Source organism: Halictus rubicundus, chromosome 12, assembly GCF_050948215.1.
Source record: "Halictus rubicundus isolate RS-2024b chromosome 12, iyHalRubi1_principal, whole genome shotgun sequence".
Classification (NCBI taxonomy): domain Eukaryota; kingdom Metazoa; phylum Arthropoda; class Insecta; order Hymenoptera; family Halictidae; genus Halictus; species Halictus rubicundus.
Window position 1 is genome coordinate 11,415,487 of NC_135160.1, and position 21,519 is coordinate 11,437,005.

Consider the following 21,519-nt stretch of genomic DNA (forward strand, 5'->3'; position numbering starts at 1 on the left):
ACAAGATCTTATTTTCGTGTAACTTAACAAACAGCCACGTAACTAACGATCAGTCACCATTGTAAATTTTTGAAAATAATTCAGTATTTCAAAACTAATTTATATAAGGAATACATATTAATAACAAAAGCCTTAAAATATTGTGATTTTCAAGTCACACTGCAATCAAAATTTAATTTAAAAAAGAAGAAAAGATAAAACTATCTTGACAGAACATTTAAAAACAAAATTTTGTTCATACGTGCATAATTTGATGCAATATTTTTATAAATAAATGCGTAGAGAATATACAAAAATAATTATTATATACTATATACATTTTATTAGTTCTTAGTGTAAAAGAAATATTCGATCAAAGGGTACAAACAAAGAAATAAATAAATGTTGCTTAAACTGTGTCACTGTGTTAATCGTATTTAATTAATTTGAAACCGTATTCGCGTGAGATCGTTGCAGAGAATATTGGCGTTAACAAATAGATTTTTAGAGAATTACAGGTATTGATAAATGCAAATGATACATACGTTGTGCAATTATTTAGTCAATACATGTTTTTCTCAATCCATTTTAGCATTCATGTTCTTTCGCGTATGCTTTCAACTGTTCTGATATTTCTTTCATTTTTGCTTCTCGTTTCAGTTGTTTGGAAACTTTATCATTAGTTGAATCTACTCGATCAACTTCTATGTTACATTTTTCAACGCTTATTACTCTACATTTGTCGCTAACGTCTTCGTTTTTTAAAATATTCGAAGCGTCGGTGTCTGACTTTTCTTCTACTTGATTAAAGGGCTTTTTACTTTTCGGCAAAGGTCGTGCCTTTTTATCTTTTATTTTTTGTACTGTACGAGCCTTACTTATATTCTTTTTCTTGGGCAACCTAGTTTTACATGTACTTAGATGGCAACCATCGTCTTCTACAGTCGAAGATTGTGGTTCCATCCCTGACGTCTCAGATTCCTGAATATTGCTGTCGCAACTACTTTCAATTGTATTTAGGGTTTCGTTCATAATTTCATTGGGAAACATTGGCTGAGAGTGAAATTCATCGCCGCAATGACTAGAAGTTTCTTCACCCTGGTCGCAAGTGTCTTCAGCCTTATTTATGCTATTAAATTCATCTTTTTGATTATAGATGGCAAAAGGATTATCTTCGTCAGATTCAGATTCTAGCGTTATACCCAGATCCTTTTTTTCTTGTCTGATCCTTTGTTTCTCCAAATAAGAATGAAGGGCATTTAATCTATCAGTTCTCACGGACTTCCAAAACGAAAGAGCTAAAAAGATATAAATGGAAAAATGTAAACTCTCCTACAATTAAAATATTATTAAGTACAAATTATGCCAAATTATACCTTCCTCTTGATATCTACACGGTACTCCAGCTAATTGAAGAGTCTTTGAATTTGGAACACACTGATGATGGTCCGAATCGCCGAGTACTTCTGTTCTAGGTTTTACAAAGATTCTTTGCATTTTTAAAATCTTTCTAGTTTTAGCAAAATATTTTAAGTTTGAAATCTCATCGAAGACAGGATCTTCTGCTACAAAAGTGTCGTTCCTTGTGAAAAACATGTATGTACCAATAACATCTTCGTAGGCACCTTCATAAAACTACAATCATTAGAGTTACCGATAACGTTGTAGGTGAACTTTTATTTGTCCTATGCATGGCATAATGATCAATTACCTTTCCATTAATTTTCATAATCGGATGTTCCGTGTCTATACCGATCATGTCTAATTGTAATTGTTCCTCGCTGAACACATTACCGTCTACAAGTCCTTCGAATTCCACATACACAAGAATTTCATCTTCGTCTTCGCATATTTCGTCGTCAGATCCCATTTCAATTGTCACTTATTATCTTATTCATGTAAATACTTACACTTTACTTTCTTATTCCTACTTTAATATCTACATACGCACACAAGTACATATAAGTATCATCATGGTATGTATCATGCAATAAATATGTAATATGTATGCAAAAATGCAGTTTATATTGATTTTCTTTCGTCGTAAAATTCAGGAGACACAGCGAGCCGCTACAAAGCACGAAACGAAAACTCGTCTGTGTTCTAATTGGTTGATACCACAGTATTCTGCGCTGCGATTATATTGACAATGTATAATTTGATTGATCGATATAATCAATTAATTAAAACTAACTCCTTAATTGTAATTGTAACGTTTTCTATTTTGTGCCTCGTAAGGCACGTTACACATTGTACACGTGTAATAAACACGTATGTATGTAGCAGAGTGCATGGGAAAATCTGTTCAATTTTTCCCGCCGATTGCGGCATAACAGCGGTGAATGGTATGTGTTCAGTACAATGTGTAAACTATTTATATACAATATATTTTGATGGATTTATAAAATAACAATTGCGAATTAAAATGATTAAATAACAAAAATTACTATTTATTTAATTTGTGTGTTTATACAGGTTATGATACATGCACATTGAATTTATCTGTGAAGTAGCGTAATTACTACGGGCAAGTGGTATTATCCACGTGCATTACTGGTATGTAATCAATTTTTTATATTACTTGTAATATAAGTAAATCAATTTTTACAACAATTACACAGCATGTTCATTTCGAAACGTTATTATAGTATTCAATAAGTCAAAAGTATTTTAGTATTGTTAAGCATTCGATCTGTTGCATAGGTTATTTTGTTTGTAAATATATACATGTTTGTATGTTGTCTTAAATATACATATGTATGCATGTTTTATTACTTTTCCACTATAAGATTTTCTTAATTTGTTAATACAGGTAAAAAATGGTAAGACATAACAACCAATTACCGGAGAACCTTCCACAATTACAAAATCTTATTAAACGTGATCCAGAGTCTTACAAGGAGGAAGTAAGTTTATACATGATCCAGTCATCGTTAATATAATTACTCATTTGAAATTTTAATTGTTATTCTATGTTTGCATTTTTATAGTTTCTGCAGCAGCATCAATACTATAAGTCTACTTTGGAAGTGTTTAATCTAACACCTAATAAGTTTAATAAGAGTCTCGATGAAATAGTCATCTTTTTGGCACAGGTGAATTTTTTACTAATTATTTTGATTAACATTTTCAGAGATTTCATCACAGAAGTTTTTGTCTTGCAGGTATGGTGATTAATTTATATAGAAACAGTCTTGGCCAATAGTTTTCTTATAATAATATCTAGTAAAAAAGTTTAAGCACAGTGATCATGGAGAAGTACTTGGAATATCTTAAGGGTAAAATTATATGTCGAAATAACATTATAAAGCAATTGTATTCTTGCATCAGCAATCAGGATGAACCTATGCCTTACAGTATATTTGTGTGCGGTCATGTAGCAACTGGAAAGTCTTTGGTAGTGGAAACGATGCTTTCATTTCTAAATTACAATACTTCTATAATTAATTGTATCGAACATACGAGCAGCAAGCATATGTTCGATTATATATTAAGCGATTTATCTTTAAACAAAAATGAGTTTCTGTTTAATACCAAACTACAACACAGATGCGACAATTTTGTCGATTTTTTAATAAATCTTAGAGAGATTTCGGCCAATGATACTCGACCGATCGTGCTTGTCTTTGATAAAGCCGAGAAACTGAGAGATATTGATTCTAGCTTGCTACCTGCATTGTCAAGGTTGAAAGAATTGTCAAATGTTAATGTTTGCGTAATATTAATAAGCGATATAGTATGGGAAAAATTCCGTGCAAAAGTAGGCATATACGAACCGATTAAAATTCATTTTTCTCAATACACGCGGCAAGAGTTTGCTGAAATATTGCTTACATATAAACCGCACGATTACGAGGGCGCATTTTATAAAAATTATTTGAATTTATTCCTCTCTGTATTTTTACGATTTTGTCGAGATTTAAACGAACTTCGTTACATGGCTAAGATTAATTTCAAAAAATACATTGAACCTATCGAGACAAACAAATCTAAGAAAGATGATACTGCTATGTTGTGGAGAAACATTTCTGCAGTTTTTAAGTCTAACTTAGAAGTTATCTATCTTCGAGTTTCGTCCGAAGATTTTGCAAAGCACAGTCAGTTATCCAAAGAAATTGAATCGACAACAAAATTGGCATTGAGCTTCGAGTTACCATATTATGCGAAATATATGTTGATCGCTTCGTATCTTGCATCATATAATCCTGCTAAAGAAGACAAACATCTGTTTATAAAGCAGAAAATTGGGAGAAGAAGAAAAGCTAAAGGAAAACCGAGCAAAGTAAATGCTCACGGTGGCCCTTATAATTTTTCAGTCTCTAGAATGCTTGCCATCTTTTGTGCGATTCTTGATGAGAAAGTAGATATAAATGCCAGTTTGCTCGCACAAATTCCGTCTATGTGCCAGCTCGGTTTATTAAGTTTTGTGGGAACTTATAATTTGGACGAACTAAAGCTTAAGTGTTGCGTGTCCTACGATTTTATTCTTGTAATTGCTAAGACTGTTGGATTTACCATACAGAACTATTTGTACAATCTTATGCATTGAATATGTTATACATTCCATAAAATAACATTGTACAAACAATTCGATAGCGTGAAAACATTATTTTTTGTATTCAATCATTGATAATTAGCGAATAAAGAGTTACAATTTATAAATTTATTACGTCTTTTTTCACAGGTGGCCCATTGTTACCCAAACGATCTAGCATTATTTCCACAAGAAATCATTGATGTACTGCAAAAGTATAATACTGTACTTGACAATGATATGCGATTAGTGAGTGTTTTGCAAAATGTTACTTTGTATATTAAGATAAGTGTTTCCTCAAGCATACTATTAACCGGGCTTTTTTGTTTATAGACGTTTTGCAAAGCTCTAATTCAACTTCGTAACAAATCTCTTTTGGAACCTACTGTGCTTCTCAGGCTATTTTTCGAACTTTTACGATGTCAAGACAAAAATTTAAGGGAATTCCTCGAAACACACATTATAGCCGATATAAAAAATATTAATGCCAAGCAAAAGAATGCCAAAATTAATACAACTTTGCAAAATTTTATGTTTTCAATGTTGAAAGACTCGAATGTCAGAGCCGCGAAGATGTCTGCTGATATTATGATAGAATTATACAAAAAGAATATCTGGAACGACGCAAAAACCGTTAATGTCCTGGCAACGGGATGTTCTGCTAAAACGAACAAAGTTATGGTCGCTTGCTTGAAATTCTTTTTAGGATCCAATGAAGAAGAACGTGAAAAGGATGATAGCGATAGCGATAGCGAACCAAATATCAAAGAAATCGTGATGGCTAATAAAGTAAACAAGAAAACGAAGAAACGCGAGAAACAATTAAATAAAGCGAAACAGTTATTGACGGTAAGTTGGTCATGATCAGTGAACGCTTAGTTTTAACACTACTTATTACGAATTACTTGTGATGTTCATCTTGTGTGTACATTTTGGAATACTTTAGAAATCTAAGAAGAAGGCATCGAAAGCACCAGCATATAATTTTTCAGCATTACATTTAATTCACGATCCACAAGGTTTTGCAGAAAAGTTGTTCAAGCAATTAGAAAAGAACAATGATAGGTTTGAGATTAAATTGTTAATTTTGGACGTGATCTCGAGGCTCATCGGTCTGCACAATTTGTTTCTATTAAATTTTTATCCGTATCTCCAAAGATTTCTACAACCGCATCAAAGAGGTAAATCATTTTCATTCGATCAAAGATCTTTACATAGACTTGGATGATTATTTCTATGTTTAAATACTTACAATGATCTGTTATCTTTAACCATCCTAGAGGTAACGAAACTTTTACAATTTGTCGCCCAGTCTTGTCACGAACTCGTGCCACCCGATGTATTGGAGCCTGTTTTGAAAACTTTGGCAAATAATTTTGTCACGGAACGAAATTCGGCCGACGTTATGGCCATTGGGTGCGTATATGATTGGGTGGATGTTACTAAAATCTCCGTTCAATTCCCGTAGCATACGTGCAACTAATTTCACCGACAAATTATACCCTGCAGGTTGAACGCAATACGAGAAATATGCATACGATGTCCTCTGGTTATGAATGCAGATTTATTGCAAGATTTAGCACGGTACAAGCATTATAGAGAACGTAGCGTGATGATGGCTGCACGTTCGTTGATCGGTTTGTTCAGAACCACAATGCCAGAGTTATTACATAAAAAGGACAGGGGACGACCAACAGAGGCAACTATGGCTTTAGAAGTTGCAAAGTACGGACACGTCCCTGCCCATGATTTTGTTCCTGGAGCTGAAGTTTTACTGAACGAAAACACCAATAAAGATCCGAACAGTTTTGTAATAAATAGCGATACCGATGTAAGCATAGCATATATTGTCATTCGATGTATGTATCTGCCTCTGATCGCAAACATTTTTATCGTAGGATAGCAACGATGATTGGATCGATGTAAGCCACAGTGACGATGACGGTAACGATAACAAGAATGAGGACGAGGCCAAGGCCGAGGCCGAAGACGAGGATGAGGACGAGGACGAGGACGATGACGAGGACGATGACGATGACGATGACGACGACGATGATGAAGACGACGAGGACGAGGACGATGAAAACAATAGTAAAAGTGATGAGAGAACAGATGAAAAGGCGGATGTCAGTAATATTAAGAATATCAGAAATCGGAAAAGAATAAGAAAGTTACGTTACATGAAAAAAGCAGAAAGAAAAAAATTAAAACTGAAAACGAAAGAAAACTCAAAAGGGGAAGAAAAAGAAACAGTAACGGTTGAGAAAAAGGAAAAGGCGTCTTTAATATCTACCGAACGTTTATTAACCGACGAAGATTTTAAAACAATAGATATGGCATTGGCAAAACAACAAGTAACGTACGCTAAACGCGGCATAAAACGCCCGCATACGAACGATGTCGAATCTAGTGATTTTGTTAAATTGTCAGATATCGAAAATATATATAAGAAACGAAAGCACGACAAACAAGCACGTATGGAATCTGTAAAGGTGAGTTTTACTATAACATGTAGAAGACCGGAATTTTCTATTTTTTAAGGAGTATAAGATTATTTTAGCGTGTGAACTGTAGCAGAAAATGATTGATCTAAGTAAATTATTTATTTTCCAGAAAGGTCAAGAGGGAAGAGAGAAATTCGGTTACAAAGATGGACGGCAGAATCCACTTTGTAGCACAACGAATCGTGAAAAGAAGAAAACAAAAGCTTTCCAAATGTTGAAGCACAAAGTGAGAGGAAAAGTAAAGCGTTCGTTTAAAGAAAAGCAAATTGCTTTGAGAAATCATTTACTCAAACAAAAGAGAATGAAATGATCACAGCTAGAAAAGTATTTCGCGTACATCGTATATACGCGTGTTGTATTGTGTACATATCAAATAAAATATGTAATAAAACTTATATTTTAGATGATATTAGTTGCAAGTCAAATGTACCAGATTGAATAATTAATTTTGTTCTGAGGGAAGGGGGTATAGGCGCGTAAATAACCGGAGGACGTTAAAGAAATCCAAGTCGGGCTTAAATCCAACTTGAAGCTGCAGAAACGTGGACGCAACGACCTATAGGCGCTTCGGGTATTTAATTTAAACGGGCCCCATTTAATTTTAAACCAGAAATATCCACTTTGAGAAGAGAAACTTTGTGTCTGGATGAATAATTGAAAAGAGCTGCTGATGGTGGACCAAGGTAGAGAAAGCAATTAACACAACTCGAGATATGGGATTACTTATAAACCATGAATCTCTAACAAAAGTTTTGATAAAATGAACAGATTTCATTGATTCTATTGTGTCTATTTGTTTCATATTTATAATAATTACTTTTGCTGCTGATGGTGTTAAATACCCCTATATTTAAAACTCAACTTAAATTGTAATTAATTCTAATGGATACGTTTTTTATAAAAAGTTAATTTTATAAGTATAACATTTATTTGGGAAGGGGTTTGTACAATTGTGAATAATTCTTTAATAAACTAATACGATTTGTCATCTCTCTAATCGTACCGTTTTTATACAGGGTCTACCATATCTACGTTTGGCTTCTTCAATGAAAGCATTCTCCATTTGTCTTACTATTTCATTAAAAAATAAATTAGAGAAATGTGAGTGTAGAAGTGACCTAAATTCAAATGATAAGGAAAAGTCGATTACACACGTTTGTGCATTATTTTTTAATCCTGGACTGAATAGCCATAATGTATTCAAATGATTAAATAATCTACCGTCCGTGCATTCGGCTTTTACTAAATATGGTCGGACAGTTGTTACTTTGGAAGTATAGCTTTCCTTTATAGGCGGAAATCCTATAACTAAATTGGCTTTAAGGCCATCATCATCGTTTGATATAACATCGGACTTTTTACAAAACGGTACGAAGCTTTTGTAATTCTTCACGTCAGCTACGACATCGTATATTTGCTCGATTGAAAATCTGTACATAAAAAAAAATATAAAATGATTCATACTTTTATTTTTCATAACAGAATTATATTAATGTTATCTTTTTTTTTAAACGTACCCTATTAATTTACGTCCTTCATATTCCTTCAATTTCGAAGTATCAATTATATGCATCCTTTCCACACATTGTTTATTAAAATTATTTCTGTTTCGAAGCACTACATTTTCAAACAATGCAACACCTCTGAAAATAATATAATTTTTATCAATCTTACGATGAATTTAGAAAATTTGTCGATGCATTTGGTTTAAAATGAATTACATCGAAAGTTAGGAGAACGCTCACTATGAAAACCGACCTTTATCCTTCTTTGAGTGTACAGTCTGATATTCGAATAAGCAATGGTGATGTTCCAATAATAATAGAATTTAAAAATTACCAATAAATGGTAATACAATAAAAATTAAAAAATATATTAAGTATGAATAAATATTGCTTAGATTGTTCAAAAACGGTTCCCATTATGACATGGCATATCTCTGTCTTTCTTATAGAATGTTAGTCCCGCAAGCTAGGTTATATCACTCTTTCATTATAATTTTCATTGTTAATAATATATTCTCATTGTATTTGTAAATATTTAATCGAAATGGTACAATTTGCTTTTTACAATTCATAATTTTACTTTTTAAATTGTAATGTAGTAGTATTACACAATTACTAAATAATCTTGAATATAACCTATATATACAAATAACATGGAATTCGCAGCAAAAATCAAATTTGTAATAACATGCACATAAAATATATTACCTATGCATGATGTTTAAAAATATTGTTATATTCACTACGATATAATAATAAATTTTGATATGCAAACTATGCCTCCGTCTACAACATGATAATCCTTGAACATTATAAATATCCACTAATCCACTTCATTGTTTTTCAGCTAATTCTAAATATTCTATCCATTCGTGATGCGTTTGATAGTATTTATATGGAAATGTATAGGATATATGAACTTATAAAATCACACGAAGGCTAAAGACATGCGTAGGAGCTATATTGTCCTTTCATACTGCAAGCACGATTAAAAATAATGTCATATTTTTATAGTTAAACGTCAAGTGACAGTCTATAATGTCTATAGACATTCTTCGCATACAATAAAAGTAATACTCGTGCCTATTTCAAATATTAATAGGATTTCTTAATATATTTATGAAAATGGGATATATTCGAATAATGTTGAGTTTAATAATATTTGCGTGACTTTACGCGTTGATCAGCGTTGCATCAAAATTTTACAGTGCTTTTGAATTTGTACGTACAGAGAGGATTCTCTCTGGTATATACAGTACAGAAAATATTATTTCAGTATAGTCGACGTATGTAGTAAGGTTGGTACACTTTCACGTGCAAAGTTACATAACACAGGTACCGCAAACGCCTTCGTTTCGATTAATATTTAAAAAATGGCTGGCATCGCTCCGCAGGCCTGCAGAAATGTATTTCGGCAAGTGAGTACTTGGAAAATTATTTCATTCGTTAACAATGAAAATTTTATATTGCAGCGTATTTTCGCATTATTGCAACATGTTGTGCAAAAATTCGGCAACAGAATTCAATTCTAATTTGTTCCGCTACTAATGTCAGATCAATAGATTTTTTGTTTGTACGATTTGACATTTCTCTATAAACGCTGACGATATGCACCTATACCATAATTAAACAATATTTCTACTTTACATTCTCGTGTCAAATATTGTTTATTAATTCTCTGTATATAGTTACGCGAGTCTAATAAACACAACCAATTATAATTATATAATTGCCGCTACTCGTTTTATTTATAAATGTTTTAGGAAATTGTGTTCTACAATGAATACATATGAAATGATAAACATCGTTTGAATATGATTTTATTAAATTGAATTTTGCATTTGTTATTTTAGGTTAGAGGTTTACATACCTCTGCTAACCAAAATGCAGCAGCCAGGTTAAAGACTTTTTCTATATATCGTTGGAATCCAGATAAACCTGATGAGAAACCATCTATGCAGGATTATAAAGTAGACTTAAATGCGTAAGTTTAGTGATTAGAATGAACAATATGATTTGATCATTTACTTCCTTTCTATGTAAGTGGAAAAACTATTATTATAGTTGTGGACCTATGGTTCTGGATGCACTGATTAAAATTAAAAATGAGGTTGATCCAACTTTAACTTTTCGTCGTTCCTGCCGTGAAGGCATTTGTGGTTCTTGTGCTATGAATATTGGTGGCACAAATACTTTGGCATGTATTAGGTAATTGAAAAGTATTTTTATATTCTTCTACCACACTAGACATTAACATGAAAATGAAATATGAATAATATATTTGACTGTTTTAGCAAAATTGATACTAATTTAAGTTCAAGTGTCAAGATTTATCCTTTACCACATATGTATATAGTGAAAGATTTGGTCCCCGATATGACCAACTTCTACAATCAGTATAAAAGTATACAACCATGGTTGCAACGTGGTGAAGCAAAAGAAGCTGGCTCCAAGCAATATTTGCAAAGTGTTGACGACCGTAAAAAATTGGTACTTTATATTTATTAAACTTTACTTGATCGTAGATACCTTTAGTTTTGCTAAATATAACTGATCATTTTTTATTATAGGATGGTCTCTACGAATGCATCTTATGCGCTTGCTGCAGCACTTCTTGTCCATCATATTGGTGGAATGGTGATAAGTACTTAGGACCAGCTGTACTTATGCAAGCCTACAGGTGGATTATTGATTCGCGTGATAATAAGGCAAAAGAGCGTCTTACAAAATTGAAAGATCCGTATTCAGTGTATCGTTGTCACACTATTATGAACTGTACTCGCACTTGTCCAAAGGTGAGTATCTTTATAATATTGTACCATTCATTGGGTATAAGTTACTACGTTCTTTTTCAACAGGGATTGAATCCTGGGAAGGCAATTGCCGAAATAAAGAAACTGTTGGCCAACATTAGTGAGAAACAAAAACCAGGTCTCGATGCTGCTGTGTAAGTAAGTAGAAAGAGTAAAACCGACTAGTAAACCATGTGCATTCTGTTTAATATGGTTACCAATAAATTTACGTTTTATCAAACGAAAGTGTCCGAGACACTTGTTTAAAGTATTCGATAAAACAGAATACACTGAATTTGAAATAATTTTTTATGTAATAAATAATATATTTCAATTAATGCTATTGTCTTTTACTGTAAATAAAGCTAGACTCCTAATAAAATAGATGGGTATTCATATTTTTATTTGGAACTGTTTATTTTATGTACATTAATACATAAAAGAAAATATGTTCAAATCCGTCGAATGAATGCAGTATAATATACTGCATATTGTATATTTTTGTGACAACTTGTATTAATAATATGAGCTCGCTGAAACAATTAACAATTTTTCGATGAGCAAAATTGTTTTAGATATGTATTCATTTGTTTCCTTATACTAAGAATGTAAGAGTGCTAGTTGTTCGAATAAAATTTTTAGTATCATCAAAAATATATGGATACATTATGTTAATACTAAAAACTCGTGCAGTATAGTAGACAATAAAATTGTAGGAAACCATGCGATCGTAAAGTACGTTAAACAACAAGTAGTAATATTTTAATATTCTCAAAATGCAATGTTTGCTCATGGAACATGTAGAACTCATGATATGCATAATTGAAAACTATCTACAAATTGTTTAACATTTTCAAAGATTATATATGTTTCAATGAGATTTACGGCTCCGCAGCCATTCTGCTTCTAGCCGTTTCCCTTGATCGATTGTGTACCTCTGCCGTCCGGGAAGTTATGCCAAATATGTCTTCGTGATAACGATTTTCGTCCTTGAAAAAAGTAAAGAAAAGATGAAACAATGTGAATTAATTGTTCAAACGACAAAAACCGATGTATAACTTACACGTAGAGACAACATGTATGCTTCGACTTGTTTGTCTGTCATTTCACTGTGCGTTTGTATAATTTGCTTCAAAGTTTGATAAACATCTTCTGCCATTGTGCAGTCACCGCATACATAGAAGTGGCCGCGTTCGTATACCAACATGTCGTAAATTTGAGGCGCTTCCGCTTGAATCAAATCTTGTACGTATGTCTATAAAAAATAATTTAAAGAAAATTAAACATTAAAAATAACGGAAATATATTATAGGAATATCGTACCTTTTTCAATCCAGACTCTCGAGAAAGGGCTAAGAAGATCTTATCTAAAACTCCAGCCTTTATCATTTCTTTCTTTTCATCTCTATATAAATCTAAGTTTCTCTGTCGGCAACCAAAGAATAACCAGACTTTCCCGTACTCAAGGTCTGTAAGTTTTGAATTATGTTTATGCAACAGTTAAACTTATACTGATGAATATATAAAGAAGTACCTGGATGTCGTTTCATTTCTGCGAGTCTGTGACTCCAAAATCCACGGAAAGGCGCGATTCCAGTACCTGGACCGACTAGTATCATGGGAGCTTTCGGATCAGGTGGCATATAAAAGTTAGGCGCGCTAAATGAAAGAAGAAAATATGGTAAAATTCTTATAAAATAACAAAACTCAACTTTGAGCATCCTAGACGTGGATTTACCTGCGTACAAACACATAGAGTGGTTCTCCATCCGATACCTCGCGTAAATAATTAGAACAGACTCCATAATGGACTGGTCCAGACCCACCTAAGGTATTTTTTAAATAAATTAATTACTGGCAAACAGTTAACAGTTAACTCGTTACTCTAGAAAGCTATACGATACAGAATACCTTGTGTTTTATATTGTACAACGGCGACAGTAAGATGTATCTGTCCTTGATGCACATCAGGAGAAGAGGAAATGCTGTAAAATCTTGGTTGCAAAGGTGTTAAATGAAGAAGTAACAACGGTGCAAAAGGTTTTACAGATGGGAATTCATTTAACACTTCTAATAAATTAGGAAATTTCCAATGCCTCCAGTCCTCGTATGCTGCTGAGTCCTGTATAGGTAAAAACATGTTTTAATGCTACTTTTGATTTTATTCGTCGAATATTTTTCGATTGAATTTCAATTAGACATTTACAGAAGACAGAAGATTTAGTTGAGCTTGTTCTTTCACGTTGGTAGCTATTGACGCAAAATATCTGAGAAGGTTTGGCGTCGGAGGTGTTGTAATATCCAAAAATCTGGTTAGCAGCATTCTCAGACTGTTAGGTAAATATCTATCATGCGCTACCCATCGTTTTTCAATGCCTAAACGAGTAAGATAAGTACAATTAAAATCACGGGAAATCTATCAATTTTACGAGTTGTGTGAGACTCGTGCAAACCATTAGGCGTGTGAGATTGTTTTTGCATTTGCAATTCTATCGGCACATCTGGATCAAACGGGGTATGCACTCGTTTCAAAATTCCTTCCACAAGTTCTGACCTATTGCACGCAAACACCCCCAAATGATCGCCAGGCTTATACGATATTTCCATGCTTGCTATGTCATCTAATTCCAGAAGCAACGTGGTTCCGCTAGAAAAACGAAGTTACATATTTTTACAATGCATCGTAGTATTATAGAATTATCGAATGTATATAATTACCTTGCTGAGTCACGACATAAATTTGTTTTTGCAAACATGTTACAAGTGGTAACATTCCTGTTATGGCATTTGCTTAGCGCTGGAAAGATGGAGTTTCGTTTACGAAATTTTGATCAAGAGATTATGCGGAAAAGTTGAAAAAAAATAATCACCTTTCGTTATTGGCTGGGGATCTGCTTCTACGAAACGGACAGTCGCAGCTGTCAGTGCTTCTGATCCTAACGACAAAGCAACTTCTCTTAAAGTGTCGTCGTCATCCAAGCAAAATGTTTCACAAGCAACCTTAAAAGCGCAACAGTTGGAAAAGATATAAAAATTGTTTTCTTCTTTACAAATCCGAATAGAATATGAAATACTAACAGCGAACGTATCAGCTGCCCAATTCCGGAAAGCCTGTTCCTGTCCACACATTTCATCCCCTTGGGCCAATCGCAATAAACGTTCTCCGCCTAATTCGCCCAGCAAATTATCCACGTAGCGACCAAACGCGCAAAAATTCGGATACGCCGACGATCCCAACGCGAAAACAGCAAATCTGAAGGAAGGTATTGTTCATTGTACATTTAACAACAGTGCCTCGATTTGTGTACAGTGACTCCCATTAATATTCGGGCGCTTTTGAAAATCGTATAACTTTGTTAATATTTGACCATACGACTTGGATTTTTTTTTTAAAGTAGCACAATTGGTTTGCTACATAGAGTGAAAAAAATTTTTTACAAAAATTGCAATTGGTCGAAATTGCAGAGAAAATACTACAAGTTGTATCCTGCAACTTTTTTGCGTGGACTTACATGGAAAATTTGGAAAGTACGATTTGTAGATCTGTATGAATTATACGTATTCTGAGAACTTCAACAAAATCGGTCAACGGTGCAATGTGCTACAGATGTTCCAAAATGATCACATGAGGGTGAAATTCCCTGACAAGCCTAAAATTCTGCGATTTTCACCCTTAACTTTTCACCGTTAAACGTTTGTAGCTCATTGCAACGTTGATCGATTTAGATGAAATATGCAGAGTATGTATAATTGATACAGATGTACAAAACGAACTTTTTAAATTTTTAATGTAAGCCCGCATAAAAAAGTTGCAAAATTCAACTGTTAGTACTTTCTCTGCAATTTCGACCAATTGCAATTATAATCAAACATTTTTTCACGTTATGTGCCGAACCAATTGTTCCAACTTCTCAAAAAAATTCAAGTAGTATAGTCCAATATCGACAAAGTTATGCGATGTTTAAGAGCGTCCGAATATTAGTGGGAGTCACTGTATACAGCTCATACCTAACATTGCTCAAGGGACCGAAGGTGTCTTCCGTTTGAGAATCGGTGGTCGATCCGCGCATGGAATCCAATCTGTCCAATCTTTTGGTATTGCCTACTTCCGTTTGGCTGTTTGCCTTGATGAAGGACTTCGACGTCGCTAAACTGCAATCGAAATGTAATTACGGCGAACAATGCACGAGAAACAAGATCAAACGTTCGGAGTTACCTTATTTTATTGCCGCTATTAATGTACGTTTCGTTCATTTTCATTGCGTACAAATTTTGAGCGAAGGCCTGAAAAATTAAAGCGTACGTAACATACGCGATTTAATTGAAATTAGAGTGAAATTGAATTACTTCGCCGTTTTCCGGAGGATCGCCGTTCCCAAAAGTGGACGTTATCACCAACAATAGAGCCTCGTGCTCGATGTTGCTAATGTCGTAATCCGACATGGACAGTACCTGCAATCGACAGCTTCAATATTTTCCGGTACTTCACTGCTTTCTTTAATTTTTTCAGACACTATTCCTCCGGAATAAGATCGTCGCGGAGACAAATTTAAAAAGTACCTGGGAGTGGAACGCGTGTCCCAGTAGTTCAGCGAGTTTTTCGGCGTACATCTGCGACGTTCCGGTTTCTGTAGCGAACAGCACTGTTGCTTTTATCCTTCGGGACAAAGCTCTTCCGAATAACTTGGATGTGAATTTCACGGCTCTGGAAGTATTGAAGATTTATTGAAAAATTTCAGTTGTCACTTTCAAACGGTGGTGTTTACCTGGCAATTTGTTTGAAATGAAATTTTCGTCTCGGTTTCTTCGCCGTTGACTTCTTATCTCGCCCTTTCTTCCAAACGTGAGTCTTCCAAGCAGGATCCTGGAATCGTGCATCGAATAACGTAAATAAAGCTGCAGCGAGGATTTATACGGAATCGTCGATTTGATTATAAAAACCTGAGCGTCGTAAGACGGTTTTAAATGGTATAAAGCCATTTCCTGATGGAACACGGGTGTTGCTGATCCAGATATCGGTGGGACGATCCACAACCAGTCGGCCGGACATCCGTTCCTCAGCCGCATCTCGTTTTCATAATGTTTCATAAAAGACTCTGATGCCATGTGATGATCTACAATCGTCACGTTTTTCATCTAAAAAGATATCTCGATTCATTATTATTTCTCGGTGTTTGCCCCTCGAGCATAGTGTAACGTGTACGCATACTTGGAAACTATGTAGCACGGCAACGTTGGCTTCTATCATAGCTTTATCTTTCCATAAGGATGTGGAGGTTCGTGTGTCGAGCTCCATGTGCGTTGCTATAGTCTACAAATAAAGTTCGCGTTATTAATGTTCACATTGTAAGCAAACTATTACAATTTTGTCGGGGATGAACCTCTAATAAATTATATCGTTGCACGTCACACAGATCTCTAGCTCCGATTTCGGTGCTCATGTACCAGCCGTTAAACGGCGCAGCTGTGAACTCTAATCCTCCGCAATCGAAAACCATTCCCGATACAGCGGGCACAGCGAACCATTTTAATTCCAGCTTCTCAAACCAATCGTATCTATCGTGAACGATCGAATCAATTCGCACCGATATAGCAGCATTTCCATACTAATTATCAAAATTGAAGGATCACTAAGTACAATAATCCCACCCGGGCTTGTCGCGAAGAATGAGATCTTCACATTCGGAAGGAAGTTCCATTTGGGATTCAATGATCCTTTAATTTCAATCATTAATATATCACCAACACTTACGTGGGATGACTGAGAGGAACTTCGAGGACCAGTTCACTCGGAATATCAAAGTAATCAGGATCATGACCGTTTGCTGATAATACCAACGGCAATATATCGAAACGGGTGCGTGCACCTTTCCATCCTAATTTTATACAGAGCTGCGCAAAAAAAATACGGCAAATGTTGGTCAACGTCCCTACAATCAACGGTGGGTCTTCTCGAGCTTAAGAATTCAAGATTCTGAACAGCATAGTGATTTTTAGTAATTCTGTTTACCTCTGTGAAATCCACATTTACTGGATCACCGGTTACAGTACCGTCCGGATTCTTATAACCGGCGTAGCCAATCAGTTGTTGATTCCACACTCTGTAATCGTGTTTCCCGTCTGTGCGTTGCGGAAATATCGTTATCGCGGACCTGTAAATTTAGTCATTAAGGAATGGCCAACCTTAAGTCAAAGTTGCATTATTCAGACCACCTGATGTTTCCTTTATTCGTACTGTACTTAATGTGATTGCACAGAGCCTCGAACATACCACTGGTCGTGGTGACATAACGGCAATCGAACACCTACAAGCGGATTCATAAAATGTTCATTGTTATTTAGAATACCATCCGGATACTTTGGCGGAACACGGTCACCTACTTGTAATTTTGACCACTGAATGCGACCAATACACCTTGCAGCATTGCGCCACGCCAATTTCGCACCAAAAATTAATTCCGTTTCGGTTAATTGATAAGTGCCGGTGGCCAGGACCTCCTTCTGTACGTAATCCCAACGAGAACGATGGGCGTCACTGTTTAATCTGTAAATTAATCATCGTGCAGAATTATATACGATGTATAACTTGTAAATTGTTAAGGGTGAGAGATAGTGTAACGAGGGTAGCCTGAAAGATAGGGCTAGCAGAGACTTCAACTCAGGTCGGACCATAGGTAGTTAATTCAACATTTGTTGGACAATTTAGTATAATTTTTTTAATTTTTCGATTGAAGTAAATTTATCAAATAGCTTTGCACAAATTCGGAATAGGATATTTTACAATGTTCCGTTTATGATTCTGACTAAAACACTGTACTCTAATTGAATGAAATGGAAAAGATCAAACGTTAAATATATGATTTCAGGTAGAAAATATTTTTTACCGCTTTTGGGGCCCAAATACCCGAAAGTGCGCTGTCGAAAGGAGTGGGATCAACTGCTAGCTTTGAATCATTAGTTACATTCGATCCAACTATAGCCAAATCCATAAAGATTGTTATAATCGAGTCTCGACCCGTTTGAAGTTTCCGGTACCTGTAGGTCTCGTACCTTCTGATGGAGGAAAAGTACTGCTCGAGGAAATCTTTTGCATGCACGAGGATTTGTTCTCTGGTGCGAGGTTCCGGTCCATGCGTCGGCAGCTGCATAATGCTACCGAGACACGCCTGACCTGAGCACAACGTTTTCTGAAAAAGACATGTCTCGCCATTAATGGATCTTAGGCGAAACGTTATACTTCAATCAAGTGCTCCAACAATATTACAGACGGCGAATTATTTAAATTATTTCTCATAAATTAATTAATTCTTCATAAGCAACAACATTGTATTTTATAAGCAATTATTTTCTTATAAGCAATTCTACAAGTCTCTATAAACAGTTACGGTGTCCTTCATAATAAAATAACGATTTAGAAGTGATTTTGTTTCATCTTCGTGAGTCGTTAGATAAAAATTTTGTTGCTTCCAGCCTGCGGATACGGGCCCATAAACTTTATTCGTTGCCTAAATGATTGTGACGTCTTTTAGAGATGATATCTCGGAGATGATCGCACGTCGCCGATGAAAGTACCGATACGGGCTACGCTTTAAAGCTCCATAATGTCTTCGATTTTCTTGACTCCGAAGCGTCGAATTTCGTAGCGCTCCAAAATAAACGATGCGCTCTCATATATCACATTATCAAGTCTTGCGACATTCCTAAATGAAAATAACAATTTTTCCGGAATTTGTTTTATAAATAATTTCTCAGGAATTCTTTTCGTAATAAAATTCCGAATTCATCGCTCTCTGATTATACTATTGTTACGCTCCCGTCTCCTAAGTACCCAACTGTATGTCTCCTCTCTAAACAATTATTTTACATTTTTCTACCATTCTTTCCATCGTCTACACTTTCATCGAAGATGACCATTCTACAAGTACTAATTATACTGAATCGTATATATCTTTCATATATCACATTATCAGTAAGTCCTGCGACATTCTTAAATAAAAATAACAATTTTTCCGGAATTTGTTTTATAAATAATTTTTCAAAAATTCTTTTCGTAATAAAATTACGAATTCATCGCTCTCTGTATAGCTGATTATACTATTGTTACGCTCCCTTTTCCTAAGCACTCAACTGTGTATCTCCTAAACAATTATTTTACATTCTTCTCGCATTCTTTTCATCGAAGATGACCATTCTACAAGCACTAATTATACTGAATCGTATATATCTTTCATATATCACATTATCAATAAGTCCTGCGACATTCTTAAATAAAAATAACAATTTTTCCGGAATTTGTTTTATAAATAATTTTCCAGGAATTCTTTTCATAATAAAATTCCGATTACAGCTTCGTCGCTCTCTCTATAGCTGATTATACTATTGTTACGCTCCCTATTTTCCTAAGTACTCAACTGTATACCTCCTAAACAATTATTTTACATTCTTCTCGCATTCTTTCCATCGTCTACACTTTCATCGAAGATCTTCCCTGGCCATTCTACAAGCACTAATTATACTGAATCGTGTAATTTTTGCGTTCTAAAATTCTCAGTTCTTAGCACAGCTTTAAAAACGCTGTATATATGTGTCTTCCGTGGCAGTAAATGAACAATTGTTTAAAAAGACAGTTCGCTTACTGCCACAGAATATGCATATATGTTTCGAAATAATTTTTTGATCGTGTCACACTTCGTGTCTGCTGTATAGATGTATCTTCGGGGATTGTACTCTAATTTCATCGGTTGGTACGGTGTCTCAGGGTCTTTGGATGTATTACATTCTTGATTTCAGTCTTTGATTTTGGCTACGTACGAGCGCATTTTTACAGTTTTTCTTCAATCATTTTGAAAACGTTTTGAAAAGTCGTTGAAAAACACGATCGGCCAGGTTGTTTTGAGCAATGTATCACATCCAGCCCCTACATCCGCGCAACTAGTGGGCCACCGAACGCACGCTCATTCTTTGATGAGTATTGACTCGGCCCACGTCAAATTCGCCCACTCGTAGTTTAGCACCAGCCCCCTCTCGCCTGTCATCTTTTATCTCTCGAGTCTCGCGAACACGAAAATCCCACGACAATCAAACGATCCCTAGTCTGGATAACGTACAAGGGATGGAAGAGAGACGCGCACACCGATCGAAATAAAACGGACACAGGGAGAGAGGAAAGACGTGTGCAGTTTCGAAAAGCAGCGTTTCGTCAGTGCCCTACCTCCGCATTTCTGGCGTGCAAAGAGTCAAACGCCTCGGTCTTGTAGATCAGGTTTCTCAGTTTGGTCGGCTTTCTTTGGCAGGCTCCAGTCTCGTGCTCCTTCATCTCGACGTCTTCTCGGCTCGAGAACGCGCCCCTGACTCGTTTGTCAACGCTCACCGCTCACGTATATACCGTGCCGCGGCGTGTAGCGTTGTAGAGAGAGAGAGAGAGAGAGAGAGAGAGAGAGAGATTCGCGAACAGCTTTGGTGGGGTGGGAGTCGCGAGAGAGGAAGAGGAGAGGGGTAGGGATGAACGGGAGGAGAGGACAGCACCCCCAGCGAACGAGATGTCACATGCGTCGCGAGGCTGTGTCATCGATTCACCGCCGAAATTTTCAACAATCGAAAATCTTCAGCCTACTCGGCCTTTATCTTTCGCTTCTTTTTATCGCGGTCTTCATCTTCACCACCCTTCTTAGGTTTCTGCTCGAGACGATCGCTCCAACCATCATGCAAACGTATGTGGGTCTGTCTTCTGACCCGAGTCTTTCGGGTCATCTCTCGTACGCCGATTGATCCTGTTTTCGAAAGATGACACCGTCTAAGACGATCCTATAGACTCCGCATGTTGACTGTCTGATTTTTCCTGCTGCACCCTGGACACCGCAATACAATTTTCTCAATTTAACGCTAGACCTACGGAAAACTGAGAATTACAGAAGAACGATACAGATACGAGACGGATCTTACGTTAAAAATGTATTCATTCAGTCGTCTCGCTATTCTTATTACAATATATGTTCGAAGAAACGAATGTGTTGGATAATTCTTCAGGAATGCATTTTTAGACGAGCTCTGCAGTTCTAGCAGAATTTAATTATTTAAGCTGTTTGAAATTTTGAAATCGTTCATCTTATTTTAATCGTTCGACAAAATTTCGTAACGGATGACCATTTTGAATCCATTGAGAAAACGGGCGCCGGTCACCGGTGACCGTCACCGGCAATCAAATT

The 21,519-nt window shown here is 35.5% G+C and overlaps 6 protein-coding genes across 11 annotated transcripts; 3 read left to right on the forward strand and 3 right to left on the reverse strand.

The window, feature by feature from the left end:
* Positions 1–398: 398 nt before the first annotated feature.
* On the reverse strand, positions 399–1,940 carry LOC143359632 (uncharacterized). Of its 2 annotated transcripts, none has more exons than XM_076797702.1 (3): positions 1,691–1,940; positions 1,356–1,614; positions 399–1,277 (listed from the first exon to the last, which is right to left on the reverse strand). In XM_076797702.1, the coding sequence occupies exons 1-3, from the start codon at positions 1,847–1,849 to the stop codon at positions 568–570; spliced, it is 1,128 nt and encodes a 375-aa protein (XP_076653817.1). In that variant the 5' UTR covers positions 1,850–1,940; the 3' UTR covers positions 399–567. The 2 variants fall into 2 exon arrangements, with proteins under 2 accessions (XP_076653817.1, XP_076653818.1); XM_076797703.1 differs by having other exon boundaries at positions 1,356–1,604; positions 1,691–1,826.
* Positions 1,941–2,043: 103 nt separating this feature from the next.
* On the forward strand, positions 2,044–8,169 carry Mys45a (SDA1 domain containing protein Mys45A). 3 transcript variants are annotated; one of them, XR_013083141.1, is made up of 13 exons: positions 2,044–2,324; positions 2,455–2,538; positions 2,794–2,885; positions 2,970–3,074; positions 4,664–4,762; positions 4,847–5,362; positions 5,460–5,694; positions 5,794–5,929; positions 6,023–6,344; positions 6,412–7,005; positions 7,127–7,341; positions 7,421–7,700; positions 8,034–8,169. XR_013083141.1 is itself a non-coding variant. In XM_076797723.1 (11 exons), exons 3-11 carry the CDS (start codon positions 2,799–2,801, stop codon positions 7,325–7,327), a joined length of 2,295 nt encoding a protein of 764 aa, XP_076653838.1. In that variant the 5' UTR covers positions 2,044–2,324; positions 2,455–2,538; positions 2,794–2,798; the 3' UTR covers positions 7,328–7,408. The 3 variants fall into 3 exon arrangements, 2 of the variants coding, with proteins under 2 accessions (XP_076653838.1, XP_076653839.1); XM_076797723.1 differs by lacking the exons at positions 7,421–7,700; positions 8,034–8,169 and having other exon boundaries at positions 7,127–7,408; XM_076797724.1 differs by lacking the exons at positions 2,044–2,324; positions 7,421–7,700; positions 8,034–8,169 and having other exon boundaries at positions 2,334–2,538; positions 7,127–7,408.
* On the forward strand, positions 2,862–4,641 carry Orc5 (origin recognition complex subunit 5). Its single transcript, XM_076797730.1, has 3 exons — positions 2,862–2,885; positions 2,970–3,074; positions 3,144–4,641. Exon 3 carries the CDS (start codon positions 3,230–3,232, stop codon positions 4,526–4,528), a length of 1,299 nt encoding a protein of 432 aa, XP_076653845.1. The 5' UTR covers positions 2,862–2,885; positions 2,970–3,074; positions 3,144–3,229; the 3' UTR covers positions 4,529–4,641.
* LOC143359647 (coenzyme Q-binding protein COQ10 homolog B, mitochondrial) lies at positions 7,733–9,638 on the reverse strand. Of its 3 annotated transcripts, XM_076797736.1 has the most exons (4): positions 9,231–9,638; positions 8,535–8,660; positions 8,172–8,447; positions 7,733–8,088 (listed from the first exon to the last, which is right to left on the reverse strand). In XM_076797736.1, exons 1-4 carry the CDS (start codon positions 9,236–9,238, stop codon positions 8,061–8,063), a joined length of 438 nt encoding a protein of 145 aa, XP_076653851.1. In that variant the 5' UTR covers positions 9,239–9,638; the 3' UTR covers positions 7,733–8,060. The 3 variants fall into 3 exon arrangements, with proteins under 3 accessions (XP_076653851.1, XP_076653848.1, XP_076653849.1); XM_076797733.1 differs by having other exon boundaries at positions 7,733–8,447; XM_076797734.1 differs by lacking the exon at positions 9,231–9,638 and adding an exon at positions 8,776–9,208 and having other exon boundaries at positions 7,733–8,447.
* A 145-nt stretch (positions 9,639–9,783) lies between these two features.
* On the forward strand, positions 9,784–11,718 carry Sdhb (Succinate dehydrogenase, subunit B (iron-sulfur)). The gene is made up of 6 exons (XM_076797732.1): positions 9,784–9,940; positions 10,376–10,506; positions 10,587–10,730; positions 10,817–11,012; positions 11,093–11,317; positions 11,381–11,718. The coding sequence occupies exons 1-6, from the start codon at positions 9,896–9,898 to the stop codon at positions 11,471–11,473; spliced, it is 834 nt and encodes a 277-aa protein (XP_076653847.1). The 5' UTR covers positions 9,784–9,895; the 3' UTR covers positions 11,474–11,718.
* On the reverse strand, positions 11,485–20,699 carry Nos (Nitric oxide synthase). Its single transcript, XM_076797717.1, has 25 exons — positions 20,526–20,699; positions 18,365–18,501; positions 17,696–17,858; positions 17,528–17,619; positions 17,325–17,466; positions 17,067–17,206; positions 16,696–16,870; positions 16,524–16,625; positions 16,256–16,450; positions 16,081–16,178; positions 15,875–16,019; positions 15,662–15,766; positions 15,531–15,598; positions 15,323–15,466; positions 14,393–14,567; positions 14,185–14,314; positions 14,033–14,111; positions 13,768–13,961; positions 13,521–13,690; positions 13,226–13,436; positions 13,053–13,140; positions 12,849–12,973; positions 12,638–12,783; positions 12,378–12,569; positions 11,485–12,303 (listed from the first exon to the last, which is right to left on the reverse strand). Exons 1-25 carry the CDS (start codon positions 20,628–20,630, stop codon positions 12,196–12,198), a joined length of 3,429 nt encoding a protein of 1,142 aa, XP_076653832.1. The 5' UTR covers positions 20,631–20,699; the 3' UTR covers positions 11,485–12,195.
* Positions 20,700–21,519: the final 820 nt, after the last annotated feature.